General features: G+C 51.7%; 1 protein-coding gene across 4 annotated transcripts in view; it reads left to right on the top strand.

Annotated features, from left to right (window-relative positions):
• Positions 1–20,722, top strand: part of CTIF (CBP80/20-dependent translation initiation factor) — a 147,839-nt gene extending 127,117 nt beyond the window's left edge. For 3 of the 4 annotated variants that reach the window (XM_009322961.1, XM_009322959.1, XM_009322957.1), the window contains 3 exons: positions 2,223–2,378; positions 17,354–17,407; positions 19,226–20,722. In XM_009322961.1, coding sequence (XP_009321236.1) covers positions 2,223–2,378; positions 17,354–17,407; positions 19,226–19,441 — 426 coding nt within the window. In that variant the 3' untranslated portion in view covers positions 19,442–20,722. The remainder of the gene's footprint in view (positions 1–2,222; positions 2,379–17,353; positions 17,408–19,225) is intronic. The other variant, XM_009322960.1, reaches the window with a different exon arrangement.
• The last annotated feature ends 363 nt before the right edge of the window (positions 20,723–21,085 follow it).

Genomic DNA, 21,085 nt, shown 5'->3' with positions numbered 1-21,085 from the left:
TTGTCTCTCTTTCAGGGCTGTGTAGCGGGGGGATGTATTCGATGCAGGAATGGGAAGGAGGAGAGTTTCCTGCAGTGGTTTTTATTCTTTCCCATTAATCTGAGACCGCAGAGCCCATGTGGTTATCCCGAGCTGCTAGGAATTTCCCAGCATGCCCCAGGGATCCCAAAATACAGCCTGGCTCCCGGGGCGCATCAGTGTGGACCGATGAGACAGGCAGGAGACGGGGGCTGCTGGGGAGCATCCAGCCTGGGAGGGGCAGGACGGCTCGGGGGCTGGAGCCAGGTGGGATCCATCTCCTGCGCGAGATGCAGGAGACAGCTCAGTGCCAGGGGATGGAGAGGTCTCGGGGCATCAAGGAAGAGCTCCAGGGTCCAAAGGGTGCTTTTTGTCCCAGGGTGAAGGTGGCCGGTGGGTGACCTTATGGGTGGGCAAGGCTGGAGGTCCCTGTTGGTGCAGACGAGGGGCACGGGATGCTCTCGCTTCGTTTTTTAATTTCTCAATAGTCAGGAGGTCATTTCTCTTTGACTTTTTTGTTAATTAAAATTCAAGTGAAAACTCCAGAACGAGTAATTTGGTAACCCTGGGGTGATAACCTGAGCTGGCAAATAACTCTCTCCTCCACCACCGCCCTGGGACTGGCTGGATAATGAAAGGATGAACTCTGCAAACTCCCCCAGAAAGTCTGAAAAGACCCGACAGGATTTGGCTGCAGGTTGACTTGGGAGTCGCAGACACAGTTGGGCAATTGCCTTATAGAAATGGGTGTAGAGAGGAATTAGTCATCACTGTTTGGTTAATAAGTGCCTTGGTTATTTTACAAGTCTTTTTCCTGCATATGCAAATACATATTTTTTTTTTCCTTTTGTAATGAAACATATAAATAGCTCCTGCATATGGTTGTGTCATGAAAATAATCATCGCGCTTTTGCCTGGCTTTCTTTAGCAGCTGTATTACTTACCTTTGTTCAAAAGAAAGATCTCCAGTGTGTTGTCCGGGGCATGAGAGCGAACTTTGGTGTGGTGGCTTTTATATCTCCCTGGCTTTGCGGAGTGCAGCTGCAGGTCGGAGCATTAGCAGCAGCAAAGCCCTTTGTTTCAGGCAAAAGTAGGAATAAACTGAGATGAAAAAGATACCAGATAATTTATTTAGTTGCTGGATTTCAAATGTTGTGCAACTCGCACTGGGAAAACACGGTGTTGAGAACGAACTTGTCCTGTTCTTTAATTTTCCCCTACTTAGTGTCTACTAATTTTTAATACCGAGGAAAGGTCACTATGGAGACAGACAAGCAAAGTCGCCTGGGACATCTTGCAAGAAGCTCTGCAGCATTGCTGAGAGCCCAGGGAAACCCTCTTGGCTCTGAGTGCGATGCACTCTCTTGTGCCATCCTCTAGAAAGGTTTTTATTTGCTTTTCTGTGTTGCCCCTTGCTCTTTGCCACACACTCCCAACACACACATCCCTTTTCATATCTTTGCCTTCGGGCAAACCCTTTTTTTTTCTCCTCAGCTGGAGGACTGATGGGGAGGCAGCTATCTCCCTGCACGCTTCCTCCTGATGTTGCTCCATAAATCACGTCATTCGGATAATCCTTGGTCATGGCAACCATCAGCTCAGGAGCAGGGTGACCTTTTAATGCCAAGCCCAGGCTGCCCTGATCTTCTTCTGGTCGGGCAGAGAGCCAGTCTCTGCTGTAATTTCGTGAGACCCCAGGGAGCAGCCAGGCCATTAGGATGCCCCCGGCCGGACACTGGCTCTGCTGAAGATACTGGAATGAACGGGCTGGGCAGGTCCACCTGGACCACCAAGCCCGGCGTGGCCACCGGCATTCATTGCGTTTCCCCTGCATTTCATTTAACCTCTTCGTTGCTGCTTTTATTCGATCTTGGTTGTGCATATGGAAAAGAGTCCCCGTGTCTGTCTGAGGGGGAGGGCAGGGCACGGGGGACGCCGTCTCTAGCGCAAGCCGTGACAGTTATTGCAGGGGTTGGTGATATTTCTACAGTACCTGCTTTCTGGTGGCTTTGCTGTGTTGAAACTCCGGCCACTCCGTGTATGTTGAGTAATCTCCCCACTGTTACTAAAGAGTCAGTCTGTCTGTCTTCCTCCCCCCACCCTGAGTTTCAATTTCCTCCTAATTCTCTCTCTAGACAGCCATTGCCTCTCCCATGGCGATGCGGTTTTGCTGATGCAGCCTGTTGTCTCTGTCCCTCTTGCAGAAGGATTTCACCATGCGGGAGGAGTTGCAGCAGCGGGATGTGGAGCGCTGGCTGGGGTTCATCACCTTTCTCTGCGAAGTCTTCGGCACCATGAGGAGCAGCACCGGAGAGCCCTTTCGAGTCCTTGTCTGCCCCATTTATACCTGCCTCAGGGAGGTAAATGCTTTCAGAGTTTGTCCTTCTCCACCGGCGGGCCAAGCCGTTGTGTAGAAGCATTGCTGAGGTGCCCATGATTCGTAGACGTTTGCTTTATGATTCCTAGAGGTTTGCTTTGCCAGCATCAACACTTCTCACCCCAAAAGTACCTACCTCTGCAGGGATGCTTGGCTTTTCCTGCGTATTGTGTTTCTGCTAATTAAAAGCACGTGCTCCAAGCAAGACCCCTTTGTCTAAGGGTTTGCAAAGCCCAACGGTTGGGATTGCAAACCCAATGTTTGAGTTTGCAAATCCCAACATTGTGAAAATCCCCACTGAAGGGGCTTAAAAAGCTTCTTAAAAGCAGGTGAAGCCACCTGAATAGATGAGACAGACTGAGGGGAGGAAAGAGGGAGAGAGGTGAGGTCCCATATGTCCTTACTCCCCACCTAGTGCAGCAGAAACCCAGCCCTGCCACCAGGGTTGGGGACACTTCAGAACCTGAGCTCCTGATGAGCTCATTTCAGAGCCTGAGCTCCTGGTTCGGGGTGGTGGCAGAAACGTTGGTGAAGACAAACAGAAAAGGCAACTCGAGTGTTAATGTTCAATAGAACAGGAGAGGGCTTTCCCCCATCCTGTTTTAAAGATGGTTTTGTCTCCTGCTGCTGTCTGTAGAAGACTTCCTCAGAAAAATCTGCCTCGTTGCCCAGGGTTGGAGCTGTGAATCTCAAATTGTCAGTAGTGCTTCTCTCGAGCCATAAATAACTCGCTGTAAAATAAGTTCTCCGCTAGACCTTGGGCAAGGGAAGGATAAAGAAACTGCCGGCTATGACTTTCTTACACGCATGGGAAGTTTTCTCTGAATGCAAACACATCATAAACATGTTGTCTTCGCAGTAATATTGTGGGTAGGGTTCACAGACGGTGACTGTAGCAGTGAGAAAGAGTCCGGACGTCATGACGAGGCACACATATCCAGAGGAGGAGGTGGGAGAGGGATGCTAAGAATAGCCTAACTTCCCCAAAATCTCTGCCCACAGCAGGTATGTGTCACCTTATGGGGAAGATCTTGGCATCTAGCGAAGTCCCCGTTCCCCTCCGCTTCCCATCACAGTCGTGACACAACCCAGCCCTGATTCTGCGAGGATTTTTCCCTGCCCACTCCTGTCTGCCCTCGCCGTGCCATCACGGTCCCTCTTGTCGCCTTGCCGGTATGTGGGGACACGGTAATGATCTAGAGGTGCACGGAAGGACATGAATTTCACGTATCAGGGATATTTCTTGCTACAGGGCAGCTCCATAAAAAGCCTTTACTAATTATATCAACACGTCATGCATAAATTTGCTTCTTAAAAATGCGTCTCTCTGTTCCTTAGCAGGACAGCTCTGTACCCGTGGTGTTGTTTGTCAGAGAAGACGACTCTTAGCTTAGCTGACATGGGTGAGCCTGAGTCTTCCAGCTCTCCTGACCCAAAATGGTTGTTCTGTGACTGCTTGCTCTGCAAGGTTGTGACCTTGACTCATGCCATTCCTCTTCCATGGCTCTGGGATGGGTTTTTGTCTTGCTGCCGTTTTCTGCCACCGTCAGCTAATCTTGACGCACAGGGCCAACCCAGGAGAACAGGACCGCCTATTTATCAGCAGTGATAGGTGCCAGGCTCTGAGATGGTTGCCAGAGCCAAAGCCAGGATGTAGACGCAGCCGAGGAGGTGGTGGTGTGCTCTTCCAGCTGCACCCGGGAGAGGACAGGGACATTTGCACAGGCTGGCCCTGCCAGGTGCTCCATGAGATGGTGGAAACTTCCTAATCGTGCAGAGTGCTCATCCCTTGGTGATCTTCATGAAGCACACGGCCTGATGTCCCAGGGCAGGGGGGAGTGTCACCATGGCCTATAAGGTTTGGGACTTCCACTTGCCTCGGGACAGGTTCACGGGGTGTAGTAGCACTCATCATGGGTTTTTTCCCCTTCCTGCTTATCAGCACATACGTTCCCGTGTACAATCTCCAACCTTCGCCCCTAACTCCTTCCCCCTTGGGTATCCCCCAGCAAAGCCCCTCTGTGCTGCCCACGATCATGCTTAGCTCCCTCTGCCTCCATCCACCCATCCTTTGATGATAAATCATTACCAGAGGTGAGATAACATCTCTCCCTCTGCCTGTCCTTTCAGGTCCTCTTGCTTTTTAGTTTCTCTGTCTTTTTTTTTCCTTTTTCCCTTTTCCTTTATAGCCTTGGCAGACTCAGCCAAAGGTCAGCGAGGGAGTGAGCAAGAGGAAGGGGAAAGTTGCCTGATGACTGAGGCAGGAATGTCTCTTCCCTTCCCCCTGCAAAGCTTCCTCTCTTCAGCTTCTTTTCTTTCCCCCCAAATAACAGCTTATTAACACCATCATTAATTGTGGAGCTGGGCTGGGTGGGAGGAAGCGAGGATGGCAGCGAGAACATCAGTGCTGGGTGGCCCGGTGAGGAGGAGCTGGGGACATGGCTGGGGCATCGGGTGGCGATGCCAGCGTTATTTATTGAGCGGTGTGGATGGGTTGGTTTTGTGGGCTGAAAAAAAAAAAAACAAAATCAAAAGGGAAGTTCATTTCAGGCAAGGCTGGAGTGATAAATGCTGGGGTTTGCCGGTTAATGGAACCAGCGTTCATCACCGTCCTCGGGGATGCAGGCGGACCACTGTGTTTTGATGTCAGCCACAGGAACGGGTGTTTAATCACAGCAGAGGAAATTTGGGTCAGAGCTACCACCTCGCCTGGGCAGCATTTCGGGAGCCAAGGGAGTGTCTGTGCCCCTTGGCACAAATGTGGTCCACGCCAAGCCTCCGTCCCGGGGGGCTCTGCCGCATCCTCCTCTGCCTGCTGGAAAACAGGGTGGGGGGAGAAGGAAGGGTCTACCACCATGTCTGACATAGTGACTGCCTCTCCCAGGAGCTGGATCCCCAAAGATTCAGAAAGTTTAATTTCCAGAACCGTTCTGAGGGTTTGGGGTGAGATTTGTGCAGATGGAGAGTGTCTTCCCAACAAGGTCTGGTGGGGTCAACATTGGGATTTTAGGCAAAGAGGTGGTTTGCCAAGAGAAGTAAAAGGTGGGTCCAGCTCTCGTTAAAACAGTTTGATGATGCACGGTGAGTTTGGGTGTTGCTTTAGATCAAAACACGCTTTTCTGCTTGGAGTAGTGTGTAATTTAAGCTGGAGAAGGGAAATGGGATGCCCAAGCCCAGCCCAAAGATCGGCATTGAAGATGGTCGGGGGTAAGGAGGGATTTTTACGGTGAGCGGAGGAGGGCCCCTTTGCAGATGAGAACCAGAGGACTATTGCAGCCATCAAATCTGGGGAGCCTGGGAAAAGAATAACAAAGCAGAGAAGTTAAATAGAAATAAAAGAAAGAGCTTTCCTCCTATTCTTCCCTTGGAGCTTCAGGGAATCGAGGGCGAGCTGGAAGAGGGCGTTGTTCCCAGGGAAAGGCTTTCCCCGGGGATGGCTGTACTGCAGCCAGGGCACCGCGGGCTTGGCCCTTGCCTGCTTCCAGCCTTGGCTGTCCTCACATAGGACCAGTGGTGGCATCTTCCAGAACCACGTTCCTCCATGAGTCTTTTATCTGGCTCGATGAAAACACTTTTAGCAGTTTTAGAAAGTTGCCCTGGCTCCCGCGCTTGATGGTCTAAGCAAGAGGGATGTCCCACTGTCTTCTCCCAGCCCTGCAGCCCACGTGCTCTCAACTCTGGCCTCACTTTATTCTGCAAAACCACCCCACGTTTGTCCCTGTATATCTCCTTATGCCCCTCCAGGATGGTGGGGAGTAAACGTGCTGACATCCTTGCTGCCCTGAAGCCTCTGCCCCATGCCCAAACACCGAGGACCACATTCAGCCCCGCTCCAACAATACTTCACGTTGCACATCCCCCAAAACCAACTAAAACCAGGAGAACAACCAAGGGACTTTGGTTCTTGCAGCCTGGCCATATTTCTTCTTTTCTATGGCCTTTGGCAGAGTCAGCAAAATGTAGAAAATGGGTTAAGAACAGGGATGAGCAAATGTCAGTTGAACTACCAGTGGGGCAGGAGCACTCCAGAGCCCTCTGCCTGGTGCAACAAGTGCCCCATGGCTACTGAAGACATAGAGATAATAAATAATATTATTTGCCCTCTGTTGTTCACTGATTATCACCACTTTTGCGTTTCCTAGCTCTTTCCTAAGCATGGCTGGAGCTGGCCGTTCTTCATCCAGCTCTGTGCTGCCCATGGCTGCTTGTGTGTCAACGAGGATGGCATGGGCCAGCCCAGCTCGCTGCCCTCCCTGCTTCATCCCCTGCTGCTGCTGGGGAGGAGAAGCATTAGGACTGGATCAGCTCTTGGTGATGGCTGAGGTCCGCAGGGAAGGAAGGATCGTAGCCAGCTTGGAGCCACGGTCATGCTCTGCAGAAGCCGGGACAGATGAGTGGTATCAGGAGGTTTGGCTCCTCTTGTGGCTCAGTCTCATCCTCAGTGGATGTTGTTGGGACGCCAACCCAGGACATGCCTCTGGGCCTGGGAGCTGCCACCTTCTTGCCAGCCTTCTGCCAGGAGGAGCCGCTTCCAGCCAGCGTGGTTGGTGTCGAGTGCTGCTTTGGATGCGTTTGTTTATTTTTATGACGCCATTCAGCAGTCAGACCTGGCTTTACAGCCAGGTAACCTGAGCAGTTGCCTACGGCAGCAGAGTGAGGAGGTGGAAAAACTGGCTTGTAGGACCTAAAGCCTGAGAAGATGCCAGGTGGCGATGTCACTGTGGTCCCCTCAAGGCACCTTGCCCATTGGGGTCCGACAAGGGCAAGCAACACAGGGTGGGCTCTGCCGCTCTCACCTCTCATAATAACCCTATCCCACCCCTTACCCATGTCCCTGTGCTCTTCTCCTGCGCAGGACTTGTTTCTTGTTGAATATTTAAGGTTCCTCTTGACTCCTTCCTCCAGCCTGCTGAGGTCCCCCTGGATGGCAGCTCCTCGAGCACATTGAGTGGTTTCCCCCAGCTTGGTGTCATCTACAAACTTCACAAGAGCGTGCTCCTCACCTCCTCCAGGTCATGGATAAGGATGCTAAACAGGGCAGGTCCCGGGATAGACACCTCGGTACTCTTCATCACTGGCCTCCAGGATGAGTTGGGTTGTAACCCGGTAGCTACAACCCGCTGAGCCCAACTGTCCAACCAGTTTTTTTACCCATCTGGTTGACCACCCATGATGTCCTAGCTTGGGACACAAGGGGACTGGATTCCAGGGGTGACAGGGAGACGCCTTGCTGTGGCACCGTCCCACACTCAGCACCCGCGGGTGCATCGGACGGGGCTGTTGGGGCAGGTTCGGAGCCAACCCCAGGAAGTAGCTCATCACAGAGAGACTAATTAAACTGCAGAAATCCTTTGTGAGGGAGGCTGTGGCTGCCGGACCAATTCACAGAGGTCCCTCCAGCTTGAGGGGGTTATTGCTGCTGGGGCTGGGTGGGTACCCTGGGGGTATCACCCTGAGCATCACCACCCATAAGGGAGATGTGGGCATTGACCTGACCCAAGACCGATGCTTTTATGGTCTTGTTACCAACCCTGGGGACTGAGGGCAGCGCCCGGGAGCAGTGAATCAGCCCCACAGAGGCGGCGGGGAGCAGACCCAGCAGGCTGGCAGCAGGCGGGACAGTTGCTCCTCTGCAGGAGTTGTCTCCTACCTCCAGTCTGGTTGGCAGAGACGGTCCCATTTCAGCATCGTTTAAAATCTTGGCACGCTCCCATCGCTTCCCTGCCTTGGTACACGCTGCTAACTGAAAGCCTCGGGGTGGTGGTGCAGGGAGGATAAATACTCCCCGTCTAATTGCCTTTCCCCCACGTCTGAGTCTGCGGTGCAGCATGTAGACGGGTATCCACTCCCCTCCCTTCTCTTAGTGCCTGTTATCTCCTGGGGCCATGCTGTGTAATTTAGCAAAATATTCTAACACGGTAATTAACGTCTGAACTTCAAGAGGGCACTGCCTTTTCACTGTCTCCTTCAGAGGAAGAGAGAGGAAAACCTTCCCGGCTGCAGCCAGATGATCAAGGAGGGTGGTGCTGTTTGGAAAAGAAAATTGTATCTTTTAACGTGGGGTGTTTTTTTTTTTTTTAATCACTCTCACTTTTTAAAAAGTATCAGCCTTTTGAGTCAAAAAGGGATCTTCGACAGTATAATGAGATGCTAGGGTTTTTAAGATTATTCTCCTAGTCAGAGAATGAGACAGAATTTTTCCTTTATCGAATGAGCAAGGGCACCAAGGGGGCTAGATCCTGACCCCGCGCCACCGTTCCACCCTCCATGAGGTGGCTCCGTGAGGCCAGATCTGACCAGAGGAAATAAGTCCTCTGTGAAGAAGAGGACTTACCTTCTCATAAAAGTCTCCTTCTGGTCCCCCCATCTGGTTCTGCAAAAATCAGTGGTTTGGTCTGCAGTCCGGCGGGATTGGGACAAACTGGGTAGTGGTCTGTGGATGGAAGAGGGATGAGGGATGCAGGCATGGGAAGGAAGGGATACCAGGGAAGGAGGGAGAAAGAGGAGACTGTGGGTCGGGGACATGGGAAGTAAGGAGAAATGGGGAGAGCAAGCAAGTGGGGAAATGTCGTGGCAATCCAGAAGAGGACTGAAGACCTGGAAGAGCTGGGAGAAAAGTCTGGGATTTGGAGCAAGCGGGATACACTGATGTGTGGTGTGATGGGGACCTTCAGAGCCATGGCAGGAGGTAGTGTGTGGGAGCAGGGGTCTGCAAAGAGGAGGGACGGGCACGTGACTGTCTGTAGGACCACGCTCCCGGCAGGGATGGCTGTCCCCATGCCTCCGAGCCTGCCGTGCAATAAATAAATAAATAGCCGTGCAAAAAGCTCCCGCGCACGCAGACCCCTGTAGCTGTGCTGGCAAAAACCCTCCTGTGAATGCAGCTTGTATGGGGGGAAAAAAATTCCCTTTAATCGGCATCGTTTCAGTCAAAGGGCAGAGTTAAGGTGAAGGAGATCAGGTGTTGTTTGGGAGTGGATGAGGACAGACCAAAACGAGGAGGGCTGTGCGATGCCTTTGAGCCCAGCTGCTCTGTGGAGTATTTTATGTGCAGGAACATGTGTTCTTGGAAAGCTACGGGACTCGTTTAGTCCCAGCATTAAAACCGTAATGGCATATTTTAAATAGGGGAGGGGAAATGCCACCCTTGTTTCTCTGGGACCCATGGAGAAGGCAGAGGAAGCAATTAGGGCAGATAAAGAAATGAAGCTAGATACCATCTCACAGGATGGTCCCTCCTCCTCGCGTGGCTTTGTTTTTCTCCTTCGCCCTCCGTACCAGGCATTGTTAGTTCCCAAAAACCCTTTCAATGGGATGTAAACACAACTATTTGCATCTGCCACCATGCGCTCTCTCCCTCCGCAGAGCCAGGAAAGCGGAGAGCGTCCGGCGAGCCAGGGTGGAGCCCGTCGCAATCAAGCGCGATGGTCTCGCCGCTGTTTCTTTCCATGTTTTGTGTTTCCCCGGGACCCTTGGGATGAGATCACATCCTCCTCTCCCAGGGTTATTATGTCTTCGGCTGGGCAGGATGAAGCTGGTCGTCTGGGTGGCTCGGTCTCCCTGTGCGTGCAGACGGGGTGGCTCTGTCCGTCTATCTCACCCACCTTTGGGTCCTGAAGGTGCACCTCCAGCCAGGGGATGTGTAACCACCAGGCTACTGTTGGATTGCAGTGTCTGGGTTGATGAGTGACCAGATTTTCTTCATCATTGTCTCCAGTAATTGCCTCTTAATGGTTTCCATCTTCGCAGGAATCCCTTCAGCTGTTCCAGATCCGGGGGGAGAGAGTCATGTTTCATGGTTTCCCTTGCCTACAGTGGAAAGGAGTAGGAGGAGTTTCCCACGACTGGGTACAGGATTTTGTTCCTCTGGCCTTAATTCAATTTGCTGTTAAGTATCTCTGAGTTCCTCAGGAGCCTGACAAGGAGGATAACCAGCATTTTGGTTTACTCGATGCAATAAACAAACTAACCTCTTCTTACCATACTCCCAGGGAGTCCTGGTTGAGTAATAGAACAGAAGCCTCCTCCTCAGCCGAGAGCAGCACGTAACTGTAAAAGGAGTAGGTGCCACCAAACAAACTCCTTCAAGTTGTCCAAAATACATTAGGGAAAGTGCCTCCTATGGACACAGCTCTTGACGCAGCCGTGCCGGCACGAGCAGCTCCAGCCCAGAGCTCCTTCCCCCCTTGTGCCACCTCCTCTGGGCAGCTGCTTGTGGGACCAGCAGTGACCCATGCTGGTGGCCTCTTCCTAATGGAGCAGCGCAAGCTGCTGTCAGCATGTTCTCACCCGGGCTGAGACCAGGCCACTCCGGTCAGGGAACTGGGAAGAGGGACCCCTCCATGAGATGCATGGGCTGGTGGCACCTTGTGCATATTCAGTGGACGTGAAGACTTCACCAGATCCCCAGAGAGGCGTGAGCAGAAGGCCGTGCAGAGGGAAGCACCATTGCTAGTGGTTGCGGCCCGACGCAGCCTGCTTCTCCCACCCAGCTCAGCTGGGTTTTTGGAGCCCGACAAAGAATGTTTTGGAGCACGGCAGAGCCTGTGCCTCACGCAGAGATCAGCACAGGCAGCTCCATAAGGGAAAGGTTTTCCCCAAAACTTTGTGTTTGGGCAACCTCAGCATCAAATGGGAGCCGAGAAGATGCCACTTATGCCTGTGGACTTACTTCTAAAGGGCTTCTGTTTCCAAGTGCTGACTTGTTTCTTCTCGAGGGAAAGGTCTCACCTGACCTCCCTAGCTCCCAGGGTATGCCCAGAGAGGGACTCGGTACCCCTTTAGAGAGGGTGGCACTGGCACAGCTTGTTGGTGGGTGCAGGATCAGCCCAGCTGACCTTCCGATGTCCTGGGTCGAGGAGCTCATACTTCTAATGGGAACAGATTGTAGAAATCCTGAAACTGGCCTTGCTGGTGGAGCGTTTTGTAATTACTCATCCCCCACACCCTTGTTTGTACTTTGCATTTTCCCCAGTCTTGGCTGTTTTCACCACCCTGTGCTGTGTGACAATAAGAAAAGTGGAGTTGTAGCAATTGCCTGTAGCTCAGAGAAGTGCGTGACTCTCCCCATGCAGAGCAGCCGAGCAGTCCCATGGATCTTATCTCAGGCATCTTCCTTAAAGACTTGCGACAGTAGGTCAATAAGGGGCCACTGGAAAAGCAGAAAATTACTATCGATGTCTTTCTGCGGAGAGCCTGTGAAGTGCAGCAGAACTGGCTTGTGCTCCCAGGAGGACCCATCTGGCAGACCGCGGGGCTTCCAGGAGGTTTTTGGGGTAGGAGTTCCCCAACTGTGATTCATTAGACCACAAAGAGTGCTTCCAGAGCCGTGTCAGCAGGACAGCACACCCTGCGCCTTAACAGCGCTCCTGGTTGTAGGGGATGATCATAGAACCATAGAATCACAGGATGGTTTGGGTTGGAAGGGACCTCTGAAGGCCATCTAGTCCAACCCCCCTGCAACGAGCAGGGACATCTTCAACTAGATCAGGTCGCTCAGAGCCCCGTCCAGCCTGACCTGGAATGTTTCCAGGGATGGGGCATCCACCACCTCTCTGGGCAACCTGTGCCAGTGCTTCACCACCCTCAGCGTAAAACATTTCTTCCTTCTATCTAGTCTGAATCTCCCCTCTTTTAGTTTAAAGCCATTCCCCCTTGTCCTGTCGCAACAGGCCCTGCTAAAAAGTCTGTTCCCATCTTTCTTCTAAGCCCCCTTATAAGGGGGTCTCTGTGATGACCTCGACTGCAGAGCTGGAACAGATCCGTCTTGTTGAGGACAAAGTCCACCACGGCCCTTCCCAAGGGCTCCTCTGGTTAAAAACAGGACTGGGAAGCACCATCTCTCCTGCACCTTTTCAAGGGCAGTATGTTTATTCTGCTTAAGCTCCGAGTGGCACAAGTAGCTGTTTTTTTCCTTCTTCCTCATGAAAATGTGACTCTGTTTTCACCCATTGCCTTGTTTTACACCAGTGAGCTGGTTGCTACACCTGGATGATGCATTTGCAACACGTTGGTTCCTCTGCGGTCGTGGTCCACGCTCCCCGGGGGGAATACCGGCAGGCACCTCCTCGTGACCTACGCATTAGATGAGAAGCATACCTGTGGGCAGGGACCGCAGAGCGGTTGCGAGGCTGGAGCTTCGTGCCCGAGGCTGTCTAGATGTCCATGCGTGTTGCCACCTGGATGGATGAACCCGAGATGCCCGTCGGGGAGCTGGGGCAAGCGGCGCGTGGGCTGTGGTCAGTCCAGCTTTCGCTGGGTCTCAAAGACATCCCAACCTCTCCGTGGCTCTGGGTGGATATTTTCAAGCTTTCTGTGCTTTCATGCTAGAGTCATCACCAAAGCATCAGAAAACACTGCATGCTAAGAGGTAGTTTGTGGCAAGCGTTGCTTATATGTCATTTTGCAAGTGATATCGTACACAATAATTAGTACTGTGCCTCGCAGGAGAAATATCCTTGCAGCTGGAAAGGGTAATGTATGCGTTGGGCTGCTCCCACTCCATTTCCCAGCGAGAATTGCTGAAGAACACAATTAAACCTGCGCGGTTTGGTGATAAGGGACGGTGGGGCAGGTTCTCCGGTCCTGCTTATGGCGTGGGCACCCCTGAGAATACCAAGTAAGCACTTTAGCTTCTCAGCAGCCCAGATGATCTCAGAAAGCAGATAATAAACCCAAATATTCGTGGGTATGTGAATTCCATCAACTTAGCTCTCTGGTTTGCTCCTGGTGGTCTGCGTCGCATGCATGCGCATCCATTGCTGTTCAGGAGGACCAAGCCGATTCTCTCCGTGATGAAGCACAGCTGCAGTTTTGGGGCTTCTTTCCCCCCTCACCCGCCGTTACATGCCCACCCCATGGGGCTTATGATGCTTACCTCTGCAAACACGTAAAGAGCAGGTTTTGGGGCCACAGAGGCCAGGGGAGACTGGTCCCAGTAGCATGCCACGGAAACCGGTTGCACTCAGGAGCAGACCCTACAATTCATTTTGGGTTGCTTATGAAAATATTTAGCACCCGGAGCCCAGCCAGCCACGCTGGCCTCGCAGAGGACCTTGCCCAGTGCTCCATCTCTCAGCAGGACACAGAAATTTGGAAGAGGAGGAGCCCGATGTCTTCCACCAGTCTGCAAAGCTGCTAGTCCAGCACCAGAAACAAAAGTGAGAAGCCTTTCGCAACCAAGGTTGGGTATTATATGACTGGCCGGGCAGATTCTGGCACGCAGCCTCCTCTCTTAGGAAATCAAGCAGACTCTTTGTCTGCTTTCCAGCAGGAACTGCTGCTTTCATTGCCCGGCTTCGCCCGATACGGGGGAAACCGGCTGGAGAGCAAAGGGAAGTTTTTCTCGCAGACAGCCCCAGCCTCCGGGGGATGATTACAGGTTAAACCGAGAAGCGTGTGAGTCTCAGCTCACCTGCCCTGTTGTCTCCCTCACACTCCTTTTTCGACTCCCTCGTCCATGTTCATCAGCCAGTTTGAACCGTGTGGGAACCTGGTGGAGAGGGATGGGATGGTGCCCATGGTGGGATTTGGGCAGGTGCACGCAGCAGGGAGGAGCGGTTATCAATAGTTAAATAAATAATAATTCCAATGTGGGAGTGCTAATTTAATGGGTATAGCATGTTTACGTTAAAATATTTTAAGTAAATACGAATTAGATTGCAAATGACGAATGCAACTGGTTGGGTTCAGGTTTATGGTCACATAAGTGCCGGTACTTCAGGGTTGTGATTTCCCTGGAGGTCTCGAACCATTTGCACCATTCTTTCTTGCAGTGCCATCAAAGCTGACGTGGGGGTCAAAGAGCTTGGGGAAACACTGTGCTCTTGCTGAAGCAACCACCCTGCTGCTTTGGGGTGCCTGGTGTTCGGATGGGGCAACCCTTTGAGAAATACATGCAAGATGTCATCGGTGGGTGAGGACATTGATGGCAGGACCCTAGGCAGCACGGTCCTTGCAGTCCAACCCTTACTGTCTGCCTTCAGCAGCAGTTCAGTGCCCATGCCAGGCTAGGGAGAGTAAACTGGGCTCCTTGATCTCCTCCTGTCCCAGCATGCAGGGGTCAGCAGCAGACAGCTGGTGCCTACACCCCAGGGAAGCTCCAGAGCCCCCCTCCAGCGTGCTAGAAACATAGTTATGATCAGGAACATGCAGAGAAACAGTGACATCGTTCTGACCCTCCTGGCTTCAGACCGTTGCACTGATGCAGGTGGCTGACAACCATCTGTGGGCATGGACTTGGACTCTGGTTCCCAGAGCACCAGCAGATCTGCCTGTTGGGCCCTGCTTTGCTGCGCAGGGCCGTGCCTGGGTTTGGTGGGCAGGCTGTGGGCCTCCCCAACCCACATATCACAGGCAGAGGTTGAACTGTGGCCCTTGGGACTGATATCTGTTACTGCCTCGATGGAGCAGTGGAGCACATGGTGCCTGGATGGACGAGGTGGAGCACATGGTGCCTTGATGGAGCAGTGGAGCACGTGGTGCTTGGATGGATGAGGTGGAGCACGTGGTGTCTCAGCAGATGAGGTGGAGCGCATGGTGTCTCAGCGGATGAGGTGGAGCACATGGTGCCCTGATGGACAAGATGGAGCACATGCATTCTCCTTGTTCAGCCAGGTCACGCCAGATGAGGTCCAGGAGGGCAGCATGAAGGTAGAGGGTGCCTGCCCAAGTCTGGGTGTAGGTGTTTCTGTTTCATCGTAGGTAGATAAGACTATTCCTCATTAGCCAAATATCCGAGCACTTGACAGTGGCGTATTCATCCTCACAACCACCTCTTGAGGTAGGGAAGCGTGTCCCAACTCTGCAGGTAGGAAGCTGGGGCAGGGAAAGCCCAAGTGAAGTTGCAGCCTTTCCCTGACCACGTATCCCTGGCAGAGAGCAGGATCATCAAGGAGACCACGGCAGAGGAAGGGCTGGAGTTGGGCCACCATAGGTCCTTCCTAATCAATCCTAATGCCAGTTTTCTTGCTTTAATTTTCACGTAATGTTCTTTACTAAAGAATAGCAAAAATAGGAAAGGTGAATATATATTTAATTTGCAGCCCTGCTTCATGCCATGTTCACAAGCTAAATACGCCAGGAGTTAATTTCTGGACTACTGCCTGTTTATATTTGTCCCTAATTGATATTTTTTTTCCTTGTTGTTGTTGGGTTTAAAATAATCTCATGTTTTTTCGCGAAGAATCTGTGAACTGTTTGTGAGAACTTATCTCAGAGCATGCGGCTTGGGCTTAACTAACATTTTCCAAACAACTCAGCAGAAAAATACTGGGGGGGGTTTTTTTGGGGACGGGACTGTTGCATGTCTTCAAAACCCTGGCTGAACCTTTGGCTAATGCGAGATAAAAACCGATGGACCGCATGCTCATCGAGATGCTGTAAACATCATCTTCAAAGCAAACAAACTGCTGTCTGCTGAAAACAGAAGAGGGTGAAGACAAAACTTTGAGAGCAATGATAATTCCTTGAATTACCTCTTTTTTTTCCTAGCTGTTTTCCAGCAGTTGTGGAGCTGGTAAACAAATAGGCATTTATTTGTGAAGGAAACATGAAAAAATGAGAGTGGGAAGGAGAGATGATAAGGCTGAGAATCAGAACTGTGATTTGAACTAAAGGATATGACTTTGGAGCACATTTAGTTACGCTGAGCAATTTTTATATGGGCAGTTTTAATTAGTCCAACCACTTTTCCAAAGTTTGCCTTTCCCTGATGAATTTCAGATACTAATAAAGCCAGTTTTCCCAATTTTTCTCCTTTTTCTCAGTGTTTAGTGCATGCATTCAGCTCCACGCTGCACGTAGGGATTAGCTCAGGGCCAGCGAGGCTTGTTCAACCCAAGGTGATGGAGTGGAAGCGGCCATAGCTTCAAGTGTTGCCAGCACCGGTGATTTTATCAGCCGCCTCATGGTTTGATAACACTCCAGCTCACTTTGTTGGCTGATTGAGAATCTGAGTGGTTTTTATCTGCTTGAAAAACAACCAGAAAACTGTGTTTTCTCTTGTGGTTTTAGCAAAAAGCCTGAAACGATGTCTTTGTGTGCGTGACAAAGTCATAAAGATGAGAACAAAGAAAAATGTGTATTTTTGATCCGGTTTCGAGGGTCCTTGCTCGTGGTTTCAAGGTTTGTGGGGTGAGACGTGCTGAGCTCCTACGCTTTGCCATTGCCAGGTAGAGCCGTTGACCCTCACCGCATGCCCCGAGTCTGAACCGAGAGGGGCGAGCATCTTCCTTCACCATCCCATGCCATGCACAGCAACGTTTTGGGTCTCTCTTGAAAGTTGCTCGTGCTTACAAGCTCGTGTTTGTAATACAAAGTTCATGGAGAGCAGAGCAGGGTTGGGGTTGGTGCAGCTAGGACACCATAGTTTCGCTGCAACCCATTGCACTTGCACCACTGTATAATCAGTCTAGAAGGAGCCGTATTAATTACGGCGTATTGGAAGTAATGCGTTCCCATCAGGTAATTTTGTGGCTGTGAGAAGAGCGTCCCCACGGGGACCGAGAGGTTCGGTGGTAGGTGGCTGCCTCTCGGGCAGAGCCCTTCCCTTCCAAACAGCCGCTCCCAGGGCCGTGCTGCTTGAGTGTTGTCACCTGACGGTTGTATTTAGTCGCCATGTATGTGAAACGAGTGCATTTTCTCATTGCCTGCCGTGGGATAAAAAAAGCAATGTAAGCTAAATAAAATTTATTCTGAAAGCTGTTAATCTAAATTATCTATATTCTGCCCCGCTTGCTGGCTCTCAGCAGTCGATACACTGGTGATACCCTTCACTCCGTGTTTTGTCACTGTTTATCTTAATTTTTTGTTTTGATAATCACTTTCCTCCTGTCCTGATTTTCTGTCCTTCCCTCCTGGAGGTGGCAAAAGCCAAGTTGGACGAAGAGATGGAAGAAAGGTCGTAAGGGAGGAAGAGGGCAGGCATTTCTCACCGCCTGTGTCTTCTCTCTTTTGCAGTTGTTGCAATCTCAGGATGTGAAGGAAGACGCTGTGCTTTGCTGCTCCATGGAGGTAGGGAAGCACCTGCACCACCCGCCCCGGTCCTCACTGCTTTGCCCCTTGTGTCCTTGGCTGTGCACGTGCCAAGCACCTATTAGATGTTTCCAAACCCAAACAGCCGGGTTGCCTCTTTGCATTATCGAATGGTTTGGGTTGGAGGGGATCTTCAAAGGTCATCTAGTCCAACCCCCCCCCTGCCGTGGGCAGGGACATCTTCAACTAGATCAGGTCGCTCAGAGCCCCGTCCAGCCTGACCTGGAATGTTTCCAGGGATGGGGCATCCACCACCTCTCTGGGCAACCTGTGCCAGTGTTTCACCACCCTCAGCGTAAAACATTTCTTCCTTCTATCTAGTCTAAATCTCCCCTCTTTTAGTTTAAAGCCATTCCCCCTTGTCCTGTCGCAACAGGCCCTGCTAAAAAGTCTGTCCCCATCTTTCTTCTAAGCCCCCTTTAAGCACTGACAGGCTGCAATAAGGTCTCCCCGGAGCCTTCTCTTCTCCAGGCTGAACAACCCCAACTCTCTCAGCCTGTCCTCATAGCAGAGGAGTACCATCCCCCTGATCATTTTTGTGACCCTCCTCTGGACCCGCTCCAGCAGGTCCATGTCTTTCTTATGCTGAGGACCCCAGAGCTGGACGCAGTGCTCCAGGGGGGGTCTCACCAGAGCGGAGTAAATAAAAGACATCACTGTGAGATGAGAGATGGCCCTTAAGACTCTTAATCACTGGACTTTTGATGCATGTAAAATGGGTGCAAAAAGCTTGGTAGCTGGGGTCCCATCACAAAATTATATCACCCTGGTTCCTTCAAATCTCACCCTGCATTTATTTTTTAAGCGCAAAAACACCTGTATTGGAGCAAAAGCTGCCCCGTGGCTCACACAGAGAGGTTTGCTGTGCTCAGCAGCAGCTTTGCAGAGAAATGCTGGTACAAGTGTAGCAGAGTTTTGTTAACTTCGCTCTTGGGAAGTGATTGGCCCGTGGCGATGGATGCTTTCCTTGCAGAGAGCGGTTGAAATTGCCGCCTGAATGGTTGAAATTCAGCAAAGCGACAGGCAGCCGAGGAGGAGAGCTTGCATTTTTCAGGTTAGGACTCGGGGGAGCTCTGCGTTCGAGCCCCACGAGCCTTCCGTGGTGGTGGGCTCATTGCTGTCCACTCCAAGCTTGGACCTTCTCCACTGTGGGACCATCTAGGGCTTATGCTGCTCCATGGAGGCTCTCCAAGGAGTAATTGTTTTAAAAAACCCTTGGCTGTTCTCAGAGAAGCGGCAGGCTGGGTATAAATGCAGATCTCGGCAGGGCAGGATTTGTTATGCATACAGGAGGGCTCTGCTTATTCCGATTAATGACTGGGAGTCACTGACAGCTGTGAATCAGCGAGTAAATGAAGGGCCGGGTAGAAGGCAGGAATACCACATCACAGCCTGCACTTTGTTTTGACAATAGCGTGATTTTTAGGTGGGAATTTTTTTTTTTTTTTTTTTTTTTTTCCCCAAAAGCAATCTGGCGTTGCCGCCTTTGAAGTCAGCGAGAGCTGAACCATTCGCTCCTCCGGCAGCCCGGTGCGCATGCTTTTGAGAACCTCGCCCTTCATGGTCGGCTCTTGGGAGCCTGCTGCCGGGTGGTTTTGGTTTTCAAAAGCCACGACGCCTTTAACCTTGCCTGCCCGCCCCGCCGCATCGAGCAGGGGAGGACTGGAGGGGTGGAGGGCGTCTACGAAAGCCAGCACGGTGTTTTAATGTCAGAATCATAGAAACATAGAATATCTCAAGCTGGAAGGGACCCCTAAGGATCAATATGCCATGGTTGACCTCTTCTTCTCCTGACAGCTGCAGAGCACCGGCCGGCTGCTGGAGGAGCAGCTGCCCGAGATGATGACGGAGCTGTTGGCGATAGCACGCGACAAGATGCTGTGTCCTTCCGAGTCCATGCTGACGCGGTCCCTGCTGCTGGAGGTCATCGAGCTGCACGCCAACAACTGGAACCCCCTGACGCCCACCATCACGCAGTACTACAACAAGACCATCCAAAAACTGACGGCTTGAGGGGCAGGGCAAGGTGGGGTGGGAAGGGACGAGAAGAAGACATGCACCTTGACGGGATCCGGCGAGAGCTTTTCCGATTCAAATCCCCCAGCAGACCAAAACCCCAGCATGCTCGAGAATACGTTCGTGGGGTGGGGAGGGAGAAGCATGTTTCTTTTTCAGCCGCGTCGCCGAGTGCCCCCCCTCTTCCCCGCCGTGGTTTTGTTTCTTTTTCTGAACTCATTGCTCAAGCAGCAGCAACGCATCCCGCCGGGTTATTGTTTGGCTTTCGAAAGAAGACGGAGAATTTGGGGGGAAAGAAAAAAACCAACACAAATCCAAGTGGGGGCTAGTATTGTTTTTACGCCGTCCTCCTGCCTTGCCCCGGCCAACTGGCAGGAGACAGCAGGCAGCAGATGTCTCGGGAGGACAAAGCCAGACACACACTACACCAGACGCTCATAATTGATGGCTTTTGTCGAGCGGGGCTTGCGTTAGGTTCCCCCCCCCTTCCCTCTTGTCTTCAACTTTCTGTGTGTGTCCCCCTACTCGCCACCCCTTCGAGAGCAGATCGGAGAGCGGGACGACTTTCTTATTTGCACTGGGTTTTCTTTTTCTCGGGCGTTTGTATTTTCTTCTTATTTTATTGTATCGTTGAACGGACAATTGCGGGCAGCTCGGAGGCGGGGAAAGCAACGCCTTCCCGCGAGCTGACTAATGGTTTACGTGAAGATGCTGAAGCGGAAGGAGTATTTTAAAGGAGTCCAAAAGCCACTGCAGAAGTAACATAGCCACCATCGTCTTGCCAGCGACCTCCTCGATGGATTGAGAAACGTGTCCTCTGAGCTGGGAGCTCTGAGAAACAGGGGATTCTGTGGCTCTTGCTGTTCAAGTCACCGTTTATCCCTCAGCCACTATAACCCCTTTATTTTTTTTGTAAGAATTTTTTTTGTTTCCATTGAAGGAGTGCTTTATTGTAATTACTGTCATGGTTGTAATTATACATTTAAATCCAGGCCTGTTATAGTCGGGCCTAATAATGTACAGGGCGAGGGAGAAATGAAGGTTTGATGTTCTTCTTTGGAGACTGGTAAAGAGAAGACAAGCAATGTATGGCAAAAAGGAGGAAAAAAGAAGAGGAAAAAATAGGAAAAGCCAAAAATAGAGGTTTTGAGCCTGGCTTCTAACTAGCTGAATTTGCTATCCAGTGTTTCTAGGTGTGCGGTGTACAGGAGCGGCTCTGTCCCATGGTTTGTGTAAGTGGCACCGTGTCCTCGAGGGATGGGTGATGTGTTCGGAGGGGGAGAGTTTGCTCGGGGATCCCCGGGTTGCTCCAGGATCCCCGGGTTGCTCCGTGCCGGAGCATCCCGATTTGGCGCAGCATCCCGAGGGAGGGGGGGGGTGGGGGGGGGGGGGGTTGGTGATGACGACATGCCGCCTGGGCGAGGAAATGCCCGGAGGGCGAGGAGGCTGGTACGGAGGGACGCGCCACGCTGTTGCTTCGCTCCCGGAATCATGAACAAGACTTGGTGGTCTCCTTATTGTCTTGTCTAGTGATGCTTTTACCTACTAAATCACTTCTGGTGCTTGTTTCAGTGAAGCCTAATGGGGGTGCGAGCTGCCCCGTCCCATCTGCACAGTGGAAGAGGAGCCAAGGAAGGCACG

This window comes from Pygoscelis adeliae, unplaced genomic scaffold (assembly GCF_000699105.1).
Source record: "Pygoscelis adeliae isolate BGI_AS28 unplaced genomic scaffold, ASM69910v1 Scaffold182, whole genome shotgun sequence".
Classification (NCBI taxonomy): domain Eukaryota; kingdom Metazoa; phylum Chordata; class Aves; order Sphenisciformes; family Spheniscidae; genus Pygoscelis; species Pygoscelis adeliae.
The sequence above is the reverse complement of the archived record's forward strand: the minus strand, read 5'-3'. Positions and strand labels throughout refer to the sequence as shown.